Source organism: Chelon labrosus (assembly GCF_963514085.1).
Source record: "Chelon labrosus genome assembly, chromosome: 11".
Taxonomy (NCBI): Eukaryota; Metazoa; Chordata; class Actinopteri; order Mugiliformes; family Mugilidae; genus Chelon; species Chelon labrosus.
Window position 1 is genome coordinate 29139824 of NC_140344.1, and position 19312 is coordinate 29159135.

At 40.0% G+C, this 19312-nt stretch overlaps 2 protein-coding genes across 2 annotated transcripts in view; one reads left to right on the forward strand and one right to left on the reverse strand.

The window, feature by feature from the left end:
- Positions 1–11543, forward strand: part of plcg2 (phospholipase C, gamma 2) — a 36715-nt gene extending 25172 nt beyond the window's left edge. Inside the window, exons 21-33 of the mRNA XM_084554429.1 lie at positions 420–488; positions 579–688; positions 1392–1488; positions 1574–1646; positions 2923–3095; positions 3977–4079; positions 6288–6491; positions 6900–7039; positions 7747–7855; positions 8497–8664; positions 9892–9980; positions 10064–10224; positions 10996–11543. Of these exons, the coding sequence (XP_084410555.1) occupies positions 420–488; positions 579–688; positions 1392–1488; positions 1574–1646; positions 2923–3095; positions 3977–4079; positions 6288–6491; positions 6900–7039; positions 7747–7855; positions 8497–8664; positions 9892–9980; positions 10064–10224; positions 10996–11038 (1539 nt within the window). The 3' untranslated portion in view covers positions 11039–11543. The remainder of the gene's footprint in view (positions 1–419; positions 489–578; positions 689–1391; positions 1489–1573; positions 1647–2922; positions 3096–3976; positions 4080–6287; positions 6492–6899; positions 7040–7746; positions 7856–8496; positions 8665–9891; positions 9981–10063; positions 10225–10995) is intronic.
- A 3344-nt stretch (positions 11544–14887) lies between these two features.
- The window catches only part of cmip (c-Maf inducing protein), a 36868-nt gene continuing 32443 nt past the window's right edge, over positions 14888–19312 (reverse strand). The window contains exon 21 of the mRNA XM_084554598.1: positions 14888–18962. Within this exon, the coding sequence (XP_084410724.1) occupies positions 18909–18962 (54 nt within the window). The 3' untranslated portion in view covers positions 14888–18908. The remainder of the gene's footprint in view (positions 18963–19312) is intronic.

Sequence of the window (19312 nt, forward strand, 5' to 3'; positions counted from 1 at the left end):
ATTATATATCTATATATACAGTATATATATATATAGATATATACTGTATATATTTAAATAAATGGAATTCTCAATATTTAAAAATAATAATCATATAAAATATACATACACATATATAAAAATTTTAAAAATATATATTTATTAAATAATATTTATTAAAAAATAAAATACAATTCAAAAATTATACTAAAAACTATACCATTTAAATAATTCTCAATGTGTTTAAAATAAAAATAAAATAATCAATAAAAATATTATTGCTGTGGGGTTTTTGAACATTTGGGGCCTCAGTGATATCTGAGTCATTTGTCTGTTCTAAACATGTATTATTAATAGTAGTGAGTGTATCTCTGTGGAGATCTGATCAGTTTTGTCGTCGTCGTTCATCTTGATGCTAACTTCGTGTTTGTGCGTCCCAGGAGAAGAACTGCGCCTCGCTGTACGACGTGAAGACGTACGTGGAACCCAACGAGATCGAGCCGTCTCTGGTTCGTACGACTCTGCTCTGCGTCTGTTCTCTGGTCAAGTTTCACTGGTTAAAGACGTGACTCACGCTCGTGTCTGTTCGTGTCCTTCAGCCTAAAAACACCGTCAGGGCTCTGTACGGCTACCAGGCCAAGAGGCCCGACGAGCTCACCTTCACCGCCGGAGCCCTGATACACAACGTGTCCAAGGAGAACGATGGATGGTGAGACAGGACGTCCCGGGACGGACATGTGTTAAAGCCCCCCACCACCCTCTTATGTAGAAATGAGACATAAGACGTCCCTTTTGTGGTTGTTTTGTGTGTTCTGTCATCATGTTCTGTCTCTTTATCGTTGTTTCATAACTCATTGTGTCTCTTCGTGGCTGTTTTATGTCTTTTTCATTTTATTTTAGAGTCGTCTTGAATCAGTGGTTGTTTCTTGTCTCTTTCTAGTTACGTTACAGCTCATTTTGTCTCTTTGTGGTTGTTTTTGTGTCTACTTGTCTTTTCTTTGTCTCTTTGTCGATGTTCTCTGAGTCCTTGAATCTCTTGATGGTTGTTTTGTATTTTGTCGTAGTTTTTTGTGTTTTATTGTGGTAATTTGTTGTCCCTCTTTTTTATTTTTTGTCTCTTTGTCTTCATTTATTGTCTCTATCTGCTTGTTTTGTTTCTCATTGTGTACATCTCTGGTCATATTCTGTCTTGTTGTGGTTTCGTTGTGTTTGTCTTTCTGGTTTTGTCTCTTATTTTAGTCGTCTTGTGCGTCTGTGATCATTCTCCTTTCACTTTGCTGCTGTTACCTTTTGTCTCTTTGCTGGTTTGCCTCTGCGTCGTGTCTCTTTGGACATTTTTGTGTCTCTTCGTGTTCATTTGTCTCATCAGTTGAACGTCTTTCCGTCAGTAAATGTCTCATCTGCTGCTGCAGGTGGAAAGGTGACTACGGTGGAAAGCTGCAGCTCTTCTTTCCTGCCAACTACGTGGAGCAAGTGTCCAACGACGCCCTCCCCAACAGCAGGACCCAGGTCAGGATGAGAGTCACCAGGGTCATTTAAATAAAATAGAAACGAATAAAGACTGAAGATAATAACGTGTTCGATGTTGAAACAGGAAATGGAAGACAACCCACTGGGTGAACTGTGTAAAGGGATCGTGGACATCTCCAAGAGCAACATCCAGAACTGTGAGTCCAGGCTGTCCAACCCTGTCCAACCCTGTCCAACCCTGTCCAACCCTGTCCCTGTGGACGAGTTAATGTTAATAATCAGATAGAAATGATCGTGAAACCTTTATAAACCCTGTTTATTTATATCATCATCATCACAGCAGGAAGTGACGTTATTATAAAAATGTTTTATTATTGTCACCAAGAGAAAAGTAAAATACATTAAACAGTAGACGCAGCTCTACACAAAACAATCAGAATAACACTACATCATTACAAAGCGTTTAGTACAAGAGTTCACAAAGTCTCAGTGATGCGTCTACACGAGATAAACGTGGACGCCGATTTATCAAAAAGGTCATTTCCAAGGTCTAGTCATGAGGACAGGAGCATCACGTTTTCTGGCCACACATAAAAGAACATCTATAAGTTTAGTTTGGGATTTAGACAAAGATCCAAAGATTTTCCTGAAGGTTACCTGTAGACACAACTCTGGGTCTAAGGTGTCCCAGAGGTCGTACCAGAGCGTAGACTCGTCTATAGTTGGTGAAGATAATGGTGAACGAGTCCATACTGTGATTAATAGTAGTGGACTGATAATTCATTCATCTTCTGTAACCGCTCGTCCTCTGGAGGGTCAGGGTGGGGGGTGTTGTGGAAACTCTTTGCTATTTGCTGTTGGTGAATAATGAAATGGAAACTTCTGTCGGCAGACAACTTTTGTTTCCTTACAAGAAAAGGTCAAACCTCAGCTGAGTGTTGACGGTAAAGACCCTGAGGAGACATAAACATTTATACCTGAGGGACGCCTCCTGGGGTTCACACTCCTTTGTCTTCTGCAGGTATCAGAGTCTAGACATCATCAATATGCAGGTGATTAAAGACAATGATCTTCGAGAGAGAATGGGAGGTGGGGCATCTCAAATGATTGAATTTGCAATGACTGGGGGGCTGGAACCTATCCCAGCTGTCATTGGTCTAGAGGGGGGGGGTCCACTCTGGACAGGTCTCCAGTCTATCACAGGGCTAACACAGAGAGACACTCACACCTACGGCCAATTTAGAATCACCAATGAACCTAACCAGCATGTCTTTGGACGGATTAGAACCCAGAACCTTCTGGCTGTGCTGTCCTCTCTTAACAGATCCAACCAAAGTTTTTCTTTAAGTGTTTAAATCTGTTTTAGTCCTGCTCCTCTAGAGCACATGCATGGATGGTTGTATTTTACTACGGCGTTAAACGTTCATTAAATGTCGAGCAGATCTCAGCTCCTGTTTCTCCTCTTGTTTCCAGTGAAGAACGGTAAGAACGGGAAGCCCCACGTGTTGACCCTGAACAACACGGAGGACGACAGTCTGCAGTTCGACCTGGCTGCAGACTCTCTGGAGGAGCTGTTCGCCTGGTACCAGGTGGCCTGGGACATCACTCAGAGGGAGATGAGCAAGCAGTACCACAGGGAACAGGAGGTCAGCACCGGCTCCTTGTGTTCTACGTTCAGGTGGAACACAAAGAAACCATTCAGGGATGGATCATTGAACAGGTCACAGGTCAAAGGTCACAGGCCCTGAGTCTGTTGTCTTTAGTGTGAAGGAAGCTGCCGTCTCTCTTCCTCCACTACGAACTCAACGACATGAAACAAAAACTACGACACAGAGACGTTAAATTCTTAGCGACTACAAAGACACGACAACTAGAGCGACGAAGCAGCTGCAGAGAGAAACACAAAACTACTACGAGGTGACAACGTGACTGAAGAGAGACACAAGACGACCACAAAGTGACAGAACGACGACCAGAGGTGTGAAACACTTGAACGAGAGCAGAGATGATGACACAGGAAAACAGAGCGACTGCAAAGACACAAAATCTCTTAAAAGACACTAAATTACCGCAGAGACACAGAATACGACAAAGACGGAGACAGAGCGACGACAAGGACACATGAGACACTCAAGACAACAAACGCACGACTATGAAACAAAGAGTAACTACACAGAGACACCAAACAAAGACACACTACAGCTAAGACGAACACACACACACACCACCCATCCCCCATTATAAAGCCTTGACATGATAATGGTGAGAAGTTGCCACAATCAGACAAACAACCACAAAGAGACAAAGAGAGGTGCTCTCTGTTGTCTTGTGCCTTATTCAGGATGGTGGTGGGGGTCGGTGGGGGTCGGTGGGGGGTGGGGTTGGTTCGCGTGGACCTGATGTCTCATGATCCATCCATGAAGTCAGAATAAAGATGTTGGCATTCGATGCAGCGTTGGTTTAGACCAGACGTGTGATGAGCTCAGTGTCTGCTTCACTTTCTCTTTCTCTTTTCGTCCGACCTCAGATGAAGCAGCAGGAGGAGGTGGAGAAGAAGGCCGAGGTTGCCATGGAGATGTCAGACCTGGTCGTCTACTGTCAGCCTCGCAGCAAAGAGAAGGACCGCTTCGGTAACGAGTCCGAGAGCGTTTTAAAATGAGACGCTTTATTTTTTTATTTACGGAAATTAAATTTGGTGATAAACTAAAAGAAGCGGCAAAATCTGATCAAGATGGAGAAGAGATATTTTCTGTTAAGCTGCTTTTAAATTGAACCACTTTATGAAACTTATTTTCTTTTTTGGGTTTTAATTAAGAGAAATTAAAACCTATAAGGCTATAACATAAAATACTTCTTACAGAGAAGGTGGGGACAGGTTAAGCTGTGTTTACAAGAATAAAGGGAATGATAATATAACTTTTAACATCCTATAACTAAGAACCAAAGTAAAAGAGAAGCTGCAGCAGCTGTGTATTTAGGTGAGAATGTCCTGGCTCAGACAGGAAGCTGGAGGTGTTCAGACTCTGGTGGGATGAATGGTTTTGGAGAGAATAAAGAACTTTGCGTGCTCGTCGTCGGCTATAAAGCTGTGAAGAGGAAAAGCGGTTTCACCACGGCGAGCTGCTCAACAAACAGGATGTGGCCAAAGGAAAAGATCTGAAGACGAGACAGCTTCCTGTTACCCGCTCTAAATATGGAAATAGAGCGAGTGATGCGTAACAGGTCACTCTGTTGATCTGGTGTGGAACAGCAACCGCTTCACTGTCACATCGTTATCAACTCAATGTTTCCACTCCTCCAGAAATCAACATGAACCATCTCATCTAAAGCTAACTGTTAAATCTAAGAGAGCCGTCTAGAAGCATGCTGCTCGTCTGTTAGACGAACATATGCACTTGGTATTTTAATACACGGTACACAACAACTCCAAAGACACAATGATTTCAAAGAGACATTCAATGAGGAGAGAAAACTAAGATGTAAAGATCTTAATGAGGAAGAAAAACAAAGACGCAACCTTAGAGCAACAAAATGACTTCAGAGAAACACTAAACTAACACAAAGAGATTAAAAAAACAAAGTAAAGCAACAGCGAAGACACAGAATGACTGTTGACTTCGTGCCCTTTGTGTCTGAAGCATAGACTGTATATAAATATGGACACCACGTCTCCTCCTCCTCTCATTGGTCAAACTGACACTATTTCCCCGGGAATACGGGCGGCGCCATCTTGTGAGTTTGGATCCAGAGTCTGATCAGTACGGTCTGAGGGCGGAGCCACGTGGAGCCCTGATATTGATGCTCCGCCCACACTTCCTCCAGACTCACTCATGTTTTAGTTTAATTAATACTACGCTCTGCTCTACCTCCACCTGGTACAAGGAGATGATGGATTATACACTGGACTTATTTTTTAATGTTTTTTTTTTTAAACTCTCACGGCCCCACGGGACCACTTCATGGAATGGTTGGCATGGCAACTGGTGGTCACCATTACATCACATCCTGTTTCTATAGCATCAAATAACTAACTAAAATAAAACGTATCCAAAAACTGACACTTGAACATTCATCAACATTATACTAACTACCTAAAATGACAGAAACCATCCTTGAAAAAAATTATTTGACGTGTATTTTAATGTTTTAGTTTGGTCCAAGTCCCGCCCACTAACATAGAGGGGGTGGAGCTTATGACCTATACTGCAGCCAGACACCAGGGGGCGCTCTACTTGCTTTGGCTTCACTTTAGAGGAGCTGGTTCACCGTCCATCTTTATACTATGGTCTGAATATACAACCACTGAGCTAACCACTGGTTTTTACGTTTTAACAATTGTTCCAACCAACACACAAAAAAATATTTAACCCCCATGTTGGTCCTTTGCCTGAATCAAAACAAAGATGGCCACCATCTTAGCTCAGTGTCTCGACTTCAGCTGATGTTGCACTGCAAATGTCACCGAAAAAAGACTTAAAACAACTTCAAAATGACAACAAACAGACACAATCACGAAAAGTTGTAAAATGCTTAACAAGACTAAAACCTATAACAAATAAACAAGTGACTGCAAAGACAAACAACTATAGAGTGACAAACTGGCTACAAAGAGACATAAACTATAACTTTAACTACACAAACACACAAAATGACTGTTGGCTTTGTACCATTTGTGTCTTATTTTAAAATCACTGAACTAATCGTTGTTTTTTCTGAAAGTTCTGGTCTATCCAACCAAATATTCCACACACTCATTGACCAGTTCATTCCTTCTTATTGGCCCATTGGCATCATCTAACCCTGAACCTCTCACGTTACTCTTCTTTCTGTCTTTGTAGATAGCTACACCTACAAGGAGATCCGTTCCTTCGTGGAGAACAAGATGCCGGGAAAGAGTCGCACCAAGGACTTCCTGCGGTACAACCGTAAAGCTCTGAGTCGTATCTACCCTAAAGGCCAACGGGTGGAGTCCTCGAACTACGACCCCTACCCGCTGTGGGCCATCGGCTGTCACATGGTGGCTCTGAACTTCCAGACTGCAGGTGCAACACTTGATCAGTTGGTTGTGCTGCGTGGGGGGGGGGGCCCTTAGGGAGGGCCACTGCTGTCACTGAAAACTTAGACACTAAGAAGCAGACTTTATTCATCCACAAGGGAAACTGCTATTAAAAATAAAAAATTAAAAAATTAAATAAATAAAAATAAAAAATAAAAATTGAGAAAAATAAAATAAAATAGTATAAGCAAAAAATGTACACAAATTTGCATATTAACAAAAGTACAAGAAATATAGAGAGAAGTAAATATATATTATATACATAGAAGGAGAGTGAGTTATCTGTTGCAGAAAGGTGAGTTGTTGTACAGCTGAGTATAGAATTGTATGAATGACAATGAATGACTGTTCCTCTACAGCAGAGGTTCATATGAAACGATGTTTGTCCTCTCAGATAAATACACCCAGCTGAACAGCGCCCTCTTCAGTCTGAATGGACAAACAGGGTATGTGCTGCAGCCAGAGGCCATGCGTGACGACAGCTACGACCCTCATCAGGAGAAGAAGAAAATCAAGTACAACATTGTGGTCAGGGTACGTCCCACACAGAGACTCATCCCCAAACTCCTCATCATCTCTACTAAAGCCTCGTTCACACCTGACTGATCTGGTCTCTAATGTCCAGGTTAAACAGGTCCAGGTGTGAACACTGATCTGGTCTCTAGTGTCCAGGTTAAACAGGTCCAGGTGTGAACACTGATCTGGTCTCTAGTGTCCAGGTTAAACAGGTCCAGGTGTGAACACTGATCTGGTCTCTAGAGTCCAGGTTAAACAGGTCCAGGTGTGAACACTGATCTGGTCTCTAGAGTCCAGGTTAAACAGGTCCAGGTGTGAACACTGATCTGGTCTCTAGCGTCCAGGTTAAACAGGTCCAGGTGTGAACACTGATCTGGTGTCAGTCCACATGTGACCTCCTTCCTTTGGTAGTGTGAACACACAATGAGTCCTGGGTCACATTAAAGACCACCTACTCAACAGGGCTGATCTGTGGAAGAGGAGTTTAACTCATTCATTCAACCACTAGTAGAAATGATCACATGAATCAGTGATGTCTGTTCATTAGTAATGAGAGACTTTTTAAAGATTCTGGTCTTGGAGCTGAGAACCAAACTAAACTAGAAACTAATCTGAACTAGAATCGACTCAGGAAATCAACCTTCCCTCGTTCTTTCCCTCCTCCCTTCCTTCCCACACAGTTATGTTCTGGGTCAGCTGACTGACATTGTGTTTGCTCTCTGCAGGTGATTGCTGCCAGACACCTTCCTAGACCCGGCCGCAGCATCGCCAGTCCGTTTGTGGAGATCGAGCTGTGTGGACACACGGAAGAGAAGTTCAAGACCATCGTCTATCGTAAGGGGGTCGGATGGAAGAGAGCCGTTGATCCATCCATTATCAATACTCGCTCTGTGTACTTTCTTGTATTTCAAGTTTGGTTTTAGACTCTAAAGTAAAAAAATAAATAAATAAAAGTTTATTTGATTTTCAGTTTAAAAAATATAAACCAGAAAGAAAAGAAAAGGAGCAACCAATGGTTATTAGATTCATGTAAAACCAGAAGTTTTCGTGGAAGAAGAAGAAGAAGAAGAAGAAGTAGTTTCCATCAGTGATTTAAAATCTTTTCTGTCTAAACGGAGCACGGACATTTTAAAAACAAACTTGAAATACCAAAGTTAATGCACAGACCACGGGGTTAATGTCAAACTCACACTTTCTTTAGCATCATGAAAACCCATGCAGACACCTGAATATGGAAATATGTAATAAAATAATAACATGGATATAAAATGTTAACGACAAATTGAACCAACAGTTTGTGTTACCACATCGTATGAGAATGATAAAATAAAGACAGATTCAATAAGACGAGCAAATGTAAACTCATACAGTTCAAAACCTGACCTCTGAGCCGCCTGTAGATCTTACCAGGCTATGGTTTCTTTGTAGAAGACGTCTGCTTCCGACGTCTCTTGATCATTTTTGCCGTCTTGCAGGTGATAACGGTCTGAACCCGGTGTGGAAAGCCCCGGCAGAGCCTGTGGTCTTCAGCGTCTACGAGCCTGAGCTCACCTTCCTGCGCTTTGTGGTCAACGAGGAGGACATGTTCTCAGACCCCAACTTCCTGGCTCAGGCCACGTTTCCTGTCAAAGGCATACGCTCAGGTGAGAACACACACAGCTGTTGTTCACATAAAGTTCATGTTCTGCTCATTATCAAGGGAGAACATGACTCTACACGTTCTTATAGAAGAGAAATCCTGCCATGTTACCTTCACAGTGAACAATGTGTGACAGAAAGTCTGCTTCGGATTATCACCACTGACTGAATATAAAGATAAATGAAGCCTCCACTTGTCTCCATGAGTTTTGAAGCTCAGCGCGGCGTCTCTGGATGTCACCATCTTTGCCATGGCTCCACCTAACTCCCAGCTAACTAAAAAATGGTCAAAGAGGTGGAGCCTCTAAAAGATCAGATTTCAAACTAACTAAACAACTGTCCAAGTGTTTGTTACTAATATAAGGATTCAAAAGGATTCAAGGATTCAAGGATTCTTTATTATCATAAGAACTCATGTTGGTATGGGAAGGAACGAAATTGGTTTCTCTGGTCCCGATTCATAATAAAAAAAAAAACAAGACCCCTTCAACTATGATGGATAGTCATATTGGAACGGAACATTACCCACAATCCACTCTGTTCCACTCTGCCATGCTGAGACTAGAAGAAGCTACTCTTTCCACTGATACCAAGCATCACGTAGCTGGAGCTAACCAGCCAGCCTCCGCTAACAGAGAAAACACGCAGCCAAAGTTTGAATTTCACAGTCATCATGTCAGAATTTCTTCTTCTGTCTCAATATGTCGTCATCAAATGTAGCCGATATAGTTTTATTATCTTCTGTCCTTTAGAGTCTATCCACATGATTCTACATCAACTATCCACCACATGGTGACTGGACTGATAGACTCTGAGCTCTGTGACCCTATATTTCATCCATGGTCATTTGTCTCCATCTAGTGGTCCAATGGTGGTACTACAGATAATAAACACAATCCAACTATCTAGTAGTGACCGTTAGCTTAGCATTGATATGTAGCATGCCTTGGTGACTGGTTTCCCTGGGGAGTTCCATGTGTGAACAACATGGAGGAAATCTCCATCTTCTTCTGGATTGTATAATGATCACAATGGTAGAATGTGATGATGTCCAGGAGAAATAAAATGTCCAAAGGTTGAATTGTGTGTACGTTGCCTCCTGTAGTGGAATCAGTAGCATTTTGTAGCCAGATTCACTTTCAAGAGGTAAAAACCCAACGAGGAACACTTTGGGTTCTTTGGTCAAACCTCTGAGTTTGACACCTGGTTGATGACGTTATGTTTGGTTTCAGGTTACCGCTCCGTCCCTCTGAAGAACGGCTACAGTGAGAACTTGGAGCTAGCGTCTCTGCTGGTCTACATCAGCATCCAGCAGGCGGGGGTGAGTTCATGACGCTCAGAGCTCAGCACTGTTGACGTGGGTGAGGAAGCTTTTCTGACTCTCCTGACTCTTGTGTGCTTCAGAAAGCAGAGGAGGCGCTATACTCGTCCTACCGGGACCTGAAGAAGCAAACCGAGGTCGGTGAACCCTTCCTGTACGACACACACACCAACATCCAGCGCTCCACCCCGCCTCGCCAACAGAACCACCTCACCAGGGAGTACAGCACCAGCGACAGACACAGGTACACTGTCATATAATATAACGTCAGTATTAAATAAATCAGAGGGAAATAGTTTCCCCAAAATAATCTTAAAAATGATTACAACTTCAAATGGAATTATTATTACTTTTAGTTTTAGCTACTTTTGGTGAGGGATTTTTTCTCAAACAACATTAATTAATGTTATGGTCCGACCTAGAAATGTTCAAATGTCACTATTTTCTATTTAATTAATACATTTTTTATTATTTATTTAATTCGCTTTTTGAATTATGTATTGCATTTTTTTAAAGAAATTATTAAAACTATTATTTTTACTTTTATTGACCTTTATTTATTTTATTTTATTTTTTTTTTATTTTAGTAAATCAGTTTTAATAGTTTTTTATGTATAATTTATCTTTTTTAATTTAATATTTATTTATTTATCATGTTAAGGTTTTATTATTATTTAGGATATCAAATAAAGCCTTAACATAATAAATAAATAAATAAATATTAAGTTAAAAAATATCCTACATAATATGTATTTTTTTTCACCTATATTTTTAGCATTTTTTTTTTATTTCTTTATTTTTATTTTTTTATTTAATCATTTAAATTTTTTAAATTTTATATTATTTTACAAGTAACACTTTTGACTTAGACTTTATTGATCCACAAGGGAAAAATTAAAAAATATTTAAAAAAAAAATAAAAAAAAAAAATAAAATAAAATATAAGGAAAAATCTAGTAAAAAAAAATAAAAAGTTAAATTTTAATATTCTGCTTTTTTTTCCATTTCATTCCAGGACAAAAGAGAAAAAGATAAACAACAGTAAGTTTTATTCCTGAGGACTCACCGGTCTGACCAGCGGACTACCAACCTAAAGTCACCCCTGAGGTTTCCCAGACGTTTTCAATCCAATGTTACCCAAAAATAGTTCTCTATTTATTTAAGATAAAATAAAAAATATATATCTGTCTGTGGTCTTAATATTTTCTGGGAAATGTAGGAAAGCTTTAATGTGAGTTCAGACAGCGTAGCATTGAGTCTGTAATCAAACTGCATCGTGTTACTCTGATGGTATTTATTTGGAGTTAAAGAGCCGCTGAGTTCATCTGATGCCTGAGTCGACTGTGATGATACCCAGAGCTGGTTTTATTCTCTTTATTTTATTTTGCTTGTTTCTCCAGTGTGACGTTTTTTCCTCTCTACTGTTTGTTTGAGGCAGTGAAATCAGAATCATGAAATGTTAATCAAACACAACTTTTGCTCTTTCTAATATGGAGACAGTCGATGTTTGTAACTCCCATAATTCCTGTGTGACCTCCTGATTAATTGGATCAATAAAGTGTGCTTGGTATTAGGAAACGCTTCAGTTCATTTGATTTCCTCTGGTTGCAAATATCTGGAGTCAACGCTCTGGAGAGCACGTCATCGGCCTCGCTGCGTCTTAGACTTTATTCATCCACAAGAGAAACTGACTGGTCACAGAGCAGCACAAAGAAAAAAAAACAGTCTCGAGAAAAAAGAAAAAAATAATAAAAATAATAAAAATAATATAAATTTAATAAAATAAAAGAATAAACTCAAAATAATAATAATAATAAATAAAAAATAATAAAAATAAATAAAAAATAATATTAGTGGTATATAAAATATAAGTAAAAATTAGTAAAATAAAATAGTATAAGCAAAACATTTACAGAATTTGCATATGAAGCAGAGACAGAAGTAAATATATATTATATATATTACACTAAGCGATCTCCAAAAGAAGAAGCGACCACAAAAAGACGAAAAGATCAAAACAAATAAAATGTGAAACGACCAAAGGAGATCAGTGCAACAAAATCAGACAGAAACTGATCATCTAAGACGTGAAGTGAATATTAACACGAAATAGTGTTTAAATGAAACAAACAACATAATGACGACATCAGATGTTAGAAAAAGTTGATTTTGGTATAAAAATGTACCAAAAGAAACTTAAAGCGACAAGAAAGAGTTTAAAACAGCCACAAAACCAGAGTCTTCAAGTGTCTTTAAGGTTCCAGTCAGAGCTCGACACCACATGTCAGAATAAACTGATGGGACGTGACCTGAACCATTAGAACAGCAGGACGTCTCCAGTTTGTCCAGGGGTCAGCTGGTCCACGTTCCGTCCCATCAGTCCTCTCTGGGACATCAGTCAGGATGGCCGAGCGGTCTAAGGCGCTGCGTTCAGGTCGCAGTCTCCTCTGGAGGCGTGGGTTCGAATCCCACTTCTGACATAAACCTTTGGTTAAACCTTGTTTAAGGCTAACAATAGTTATTAGACACTAACAATAGTTTAATCCATTCATGTCTGTTCATGTTCTGTTCAATACTGGACCATAAATGTCACATACAGACTTAAGGAATATTTTTTTTTAGCCCTAACCAAAGGTTTATGTCAGAAGTGGGATTCGAACCCACGCCTCCAGAGGAGACTGCGACCTGAACGCAGCGCCTTAGACCGCTCGGCCATCCTGACTGATGTCCCAGAGAGGACTGATGGGACGTGACGTGGACCAGCTAACCCCTGGACAAACTGGAGACGTCCTGCTGTTCTAGGTCAGAGTTCAGGTCGCGTCCCATCAGTTTATTCTGACATGTGGTGTCGAGCTCTGACTGGAACCTTAAAGATACCTGAAGACTCTGGTTTTGTGGCTGTTTTAAACTCTTTCTTGTCGTTTTAAGTTTCTTTTGGTACATTTTTATACCAAAATCAACTTTTTCTAACATCTGATGTCGTCATTATGTTGTTTGTTTTTTCGTGTTAATATTCACTTCACGTCTTAGATGATCAGTTTCTGTCTGATTTTGTTGCACTGATCTCCAAACTGAACTGTTTGGTGTCTCTTTGGTCGTTTCACATTTTATTTGTTTTGATCTTTTCGTCTTTTTGTGGTCGCTTTTTTTTCTCTTGGAGATCCTTTAGTGTAATATATATAATATATATTCTGTCTCTAGTTCTTATACATTTGTTCATATACAAATTTTGTAAATTTTTTTGCTTATATGATTTTAATTTACTAGATTTTTACTCATATTTTATATACCACTATTATTATTTTTTATTTATTATGGTATTTGTGGTGTGGAGCTCTGACTGCAGCCTTAAAAAGAAGTAAGAACAGACATGAACGGAAATAAAGTGTAGAAGATGAAAGACTTTTCTGTCAAGATTCCAGGTTTACTTCATGTCTTTCTTTAACATTTAATGATGAATGTTTGCAGCTCACATGTTGTCAGACTGATGGAGACATTTTCTTCACGTCTATTTGTTTGAGTTTTCCTCAGTTGCAGTGGGATACAACACTCATTGTTGGTAAAAGTAGTGCTGATATACACCACACGGTATGAGTTTGAATCCCACACTTCTGACAAATATTGAGGAATAAAAAAGGTTTACCTGATCTGGACCACAGATATCATCTCTGATGTATGAACACATCAAACTTTAAAATATTTAGTAGAGTTGAAAAAAAAAAAAAAATATATTGATCTGATTTATTTTTACAGCAGTCAAAGTTAGAGGCTGTTTTCAGCCATGAACGGTATGAAAGGGTTTAAATTTAACCCACAGTCTATAACTGACCTATTGGAAATGTTTTCAAAATTTATGTAAAATTAAGGCTCCTCAGCAAAAATCATTCCATTTGCTGCAACACAGTGAAAGTTAAGAAATTAAGAAAGCGACTCCAAGTGGCTGTTTTCATCCTGAATGTTATACAAGGCTTAAAGAAAGACATGAACTAAACTATGTGACTGTTGAACCAACCATCTAACTGTGGCTGCTCCTTGAAATGTTTCAAACTGATCTGCCCAAAACACATTTTATGTCTCTTTAGGTCACATCAAGACTTCATGGTCATGTTATTTTTGTCGTTTTGTGTTTCTTTCAGGTCATATTGAATCTCCTTGTGGGCGTCAAGTCTTCGTGTTCATGATGCACCACTTTTTTTTTATGTTTTGGGGTCTTTGTGGTTACTTTTCCATCTCTCTTAGTCATTTTGTGTTTCTTACAGGTCATTTAGTGTCTCCTTGTGGTTGTTTTGTGTTTCTTTCAGGTCATATATATGTATTTATATATTTGGTCGTTTTGCTTCTCTGTGTAGTCATGTTGCATCTCTTTTGATCATTTAGCCTCATTTTATGGTCACTCTGCGCCTCTTTGTGTCATTTTGTATTTATTTCTGGTTGTTTTGAGTCTTTTTGGTCATTTTGCATCTCAACATGCTCTTTGAAAGACCTAATAATGATTTACAGTAGTCTGGCCTAGAAATAACAAATACATGGACGAGTTCCAGACAATATACATCAGGTGAAAGAAGGAAGTCGTGTGTTTGATGTGTGGGTTGAAGGACAAAAGGTGAAACTATGTGATTAGATGATGAATCTCTGAGGTGTTGGTAGAAGGTTACAGGTCATTCAGGTTTTTGTTTCTTCAAGGGAAGGCCTGATTTGTTTTTAAGGCTCCATATATAAAGCTGGGCGTCATCTGCGTAGAGACGGATGTTCATGTTTCCTAATAATATAACACACCAGGCTGCACTGTCTGCAGAAATAAATATATCTATTATGTTAGTGTTTCTATAAATGTATAATTCATTTTATGATGACACATTATTTATATTAAGACATAAAAAAAGAAAACATGGCACCCACAGCTGAAACAATATTCACAGACAATTTATTTTTGATTGAAATTATTTCACATCGTAGTTGTTAATTTTCCTGTTGAAGATCTTTTTGTTATTTTATTACAACAGCCACAGAGCAGCAGCAGCAGCAATAAGAAGAATAAGAAGAAGAATAATAAGAATAATAACCCAGCAGGAGAAGCAGATCAATGCGACTGAAAGAGAGAGAAACATGACGGGCGCCTCTTTCCAGCTGCCAGAAGAGATTTATACGACAAGGAATGGGAAATAATGGTTGATTGTTTTCAGTCTGTTCCTTAACATGAAGCCTGTGAAAGACGGCGCTGCACACGACTCGGACGCGGCAGGAACTCTTTACAGTCTGTGTGAATGAAAAAAAAAAAGACATTAAAAAATACTAATAATAATAAAAATAATCGCAGTGAGCTCCACAGGATACAGAGACCGAACAGGAGAGGCGTTTTTATTCAACCATCACACGCTCTACAGTAAACACTAAAAAAAAGAACCTTCCATTAGAACCTCCTGGACTCCAGACTCACAGTTTGGACAAGCGGCAGCTCAACGTCGCCTGAAATTGGCTTTAAAGGAAGAGTTCTGGGAAACACAAACGTCCACTCCCTTTTCATTCTAGAGGAGAAACCAGAAACATCTGAGGCTACAGCCAGGAGCTAGTTAGCTTAGCATAGGAACTAGACGACGGCCTTGAAAGCCAAACACAGATGAAACAGCAACCGGACACGTTGGATTTCTGGAAGAGGTTTCATCTGTGGAGGGGGGTCCGTCAAAAACTCATCTTCAAACCCAACGAGTCCAGTCGCTTTTGTTTCAGCTTCAGCTCCTTGTTTTGGACATTAGACCATTTTTTTGTCTTTAGAGATGAACTCCTGCAGGTTAAACATTGAGGCTCAAACGACCCATGATGCAACGCTCTGGATTCTAGAAACCCTTTTCAAACTGTAAATATTAAAATATTTGGAGAATAAATCTGAAATAATAGTCTGTTTACCTTCTAATCTTTTAATTAGAATTAATGCCACCAGCTGATTCTTACATTTTATTACGTTTTTGTGGATGGAATTTAGAAAAACCACGGTACATTTCCTGCTACAAACAAATCTTTTCTACTTTAGGTCTCGGGATGCTTGTAGGAGGATTTTTGCCAGGCTAGCCTTTATCGTTTTTATGCTAAGCTAAGCTGCTGGCTGTAGCATCTCTTGGCCTTCATCTCCTCAAAACAGGATTCAACCTATTTCCCAAAAAGACAAACTGTTCCTTTAAAACATTCACTCTTAAAAAAAAAAAAATCACGAGGGATAAAACAAAAGTTGATTAAAGTGAGGATGAATTATCGGTTTGCTGCAGAAGTGGAACCACCAACTTTATTTAAAAACGATCATGGTCAGTCAGCGTGGTCCAGCTCTGAGAGGATTATCTGAACAACAGGTTTTTCTTTAATATAAAAAAAATGGCCACGTTTAAACTAATAAATCTCAGCTTCAGTCCAAAAAGCGCCAACGTTTCTTATTGGCTTCTTTTTTTTTTTTTTCTTTTTCTTCTTTTTTTTTCAGTTTTTTTTAGAAAATCAATATCAATCAAACATGAACTGCCTCGACCAATAGGCTCGCAGGTACATCCTGGCAACAACCAATCAGAAGAACAGTCGGATAGGATCTCTCCATTTCAGTCCTTAACCACGGTGAGATAGTGATCAAACCCTTTATCGTTTTATATTTTAAACCTTTTACAAAAGAAAAATCACAAAATAAAAATATCAGATGACGCGGCAACATTTATGTGCAAAAAAAAAAAGAAAAGAAAAGTAAGAGAAACAACTAAATAACACAGGAAACAAATGTTTGATTAAAGTGATTAAATCAAAGAAACATTGGAAACCTAAAAGATAATATGCATCGAAAACATTTTTAAGATTACAGTGCACTTTCTGTGTGAAAAAAACAAGAAACCAACAAAACAAGCACACACACATTAAGATGAAGGCAACACCAGCCTGCCGATAAGAGGAGGCCGAGAGAAACGAAGGATGAAGGAGAGAAGAGGGAAGGATTCAAAAAAGAGAGGAAGGTAGAAGATGACTATATACACTCATATATATATATACATCATACAGGATATGAAATAGAGCACGAGGTCCTAAAGCTAGACCCGAGGATGGCCGGACACAAACCAAGTCTACAGGCCAAACAAAAAAACAAACAAAAAAAAAAAAACCTGTCATGGCACACAAATAAATAGGAAACAAAGCGCCTGGTAGCGGACGGCGTCCTGTCCTCTGATTCGACAAAACATCTGGAGCATTCTGCAGGCCGACACGAATAAATAATATGTATGTCCTGCTTTTTGTTTTTAAAAGACAAATCCACCCAGAAAAAGCCAGCGGGCAGGGAGGAGGCTGTGACAGACCTGCAGTGTGTCAGGGCAGTGTCCACATCGGATCAAACGCTGTCTCCATAAACGGGCAACACTTTGGGAATGTAGATTAATTAAAGGTGCCTCATTTCTTTTTCCCCCCTACAATCGTTTGTCCCTCATGTGACTGAATATGTACAATAATTATCCTCTAATCAGAATCATGACAGCTTAAAAAAAAATGTTTTATGGCGTAATATAAATACAGCAGGATGATTAAAAACAGGTGGTGTGACAGTAAGCGACTCACGGACCTCGGCGAGGAGGTCGGAGATTCAAACCCAAACAGCGTTGGGCCGGGACTGAAACCACGTTGGCCTCGTGAAACAAGTGCACAAAACAACTAAACCCAGTGAAGATGTTTGGCAAGTGTCCTTCCTTTGTTTCAGAACCAAACCGTCCGTACAACAGAGCCGGGGGGAAAAATAAAAAATAGCAGAGGATATGAAAATATACAACTCTCAGCTGGTGATGGGTCCGGTTTACGGGTCACTGCAGTCCGCTCTACACGTTACAAACACGGCTTGACGTCCATGTGTGGCTCCTCGCTCGTTGGTTTCTTGGATTAGATGTTACAAAAAACAAAAAAAGGGACCTGGGAACTTCATTTGTGAGTTAAAGGAGGCTTTAAAGACACAACTTATAAATATGAGGCAGTCCCAGACTACCCAGCTACTGCTACACAACTATTAAATAGTAATGGGAGGTCATCAGTATGTACACTGAAAGCAAATGAGAAAAAGGAACAGATGTTGCTGTTTAACTTTCCTGCAGAGCTCCCGAAATGTCCTAACTGAGGGGGGTTATCTTCAAATATGTTTTATATAGAAACACACAATATATGAAAGCACAGATGTCTGGAAAAATATGTTAATTCAAGTTGATAAAAACCTTTTTTTTTTCCTCCTTTTTGTGTGTGTCGTATATGAGGAGTAGGCACAGTCTTCTTTTCTCTGAGGGAGCACCTCATTTTCCCAAATGAAAGATTCGAAAAGGCCCGAATCCGAAAAGCCAAAGACAGCTTCGGTGGCGATGGCGTCGACGGCGGCGGCTCCACCGTGTGTCCGTCTGCTGGAGCTACGTCCTGGATCGGATCGGAGAAGAGCCAGACGTGAGCCTGGCCGTCGAGGAAGGCTCTGAGGGGACGGGGCGGATTCGGGAGTTTCCTCATGACACGCACTGGAGGAGGTGGAGGGTGGCGGGTTTAGACCGAATATGAAAATGTATGAAAGACAAAGAGCAAAGGATGACGACAAAGAGAAGGGTCCCAGTAGAGTCACACTGTCTCAGGTCCTTAATGTCCTCTTATGTCGTCTGTAAAAACAAGGTCCTCAGATTTCCGGTGAGGTCCATAAGAGACGGTTCCCACTGATGAAGATGACGAAGGCTCCTCCTCCTCCTCCTCCTCCTCCTCCTCCTCCTCCGAGCTGAATGTGTCCTCAGGCCCGGGACGACGTCTCAGGTCTAATGATGGCATCGATGGAGGCGGCGTCACCGTGCTGTTGTCATGTGAAGTGTGTGTGTGTGTGTGAACATGTGTCGTGTGTGTTTAGGTGTGTGTTGATGTGTGGTCATGTTATGAGGGGTGAGAGGGCGCGGTCGATCACCAGGCCTCCGTGTACCGGACGTCCACTTCTTTCAGGTTGGGCAGTTTGGCCTTCAGAGGAGCACACAGGAGAGGAAAACACAGACTGTTAGAAAATACACGTCTTTACTTTTTACACAGATTTAAGAAAATTATCCTGAATAAATAAATACAAAAAGTCCTCCAAGCTGCTGTAGACGACTGATCAGCAGTTACTGGAAACGTTTAGTTACGGGTAACTGCTGCACAGGGAGGTCACGGCAGATACTGGAAACGAGGGTTCACACTGATCTGAACTAATGATTCATTTCGTTGAGAAAACAAATACACATAGTATTTCTGTTTCTGTCTGATTGGGTTCTCTGTGTCTACTTTCAGGACTCGTGTGAATATCTGTCGATGTTTTGAAGCATTTTTATGCA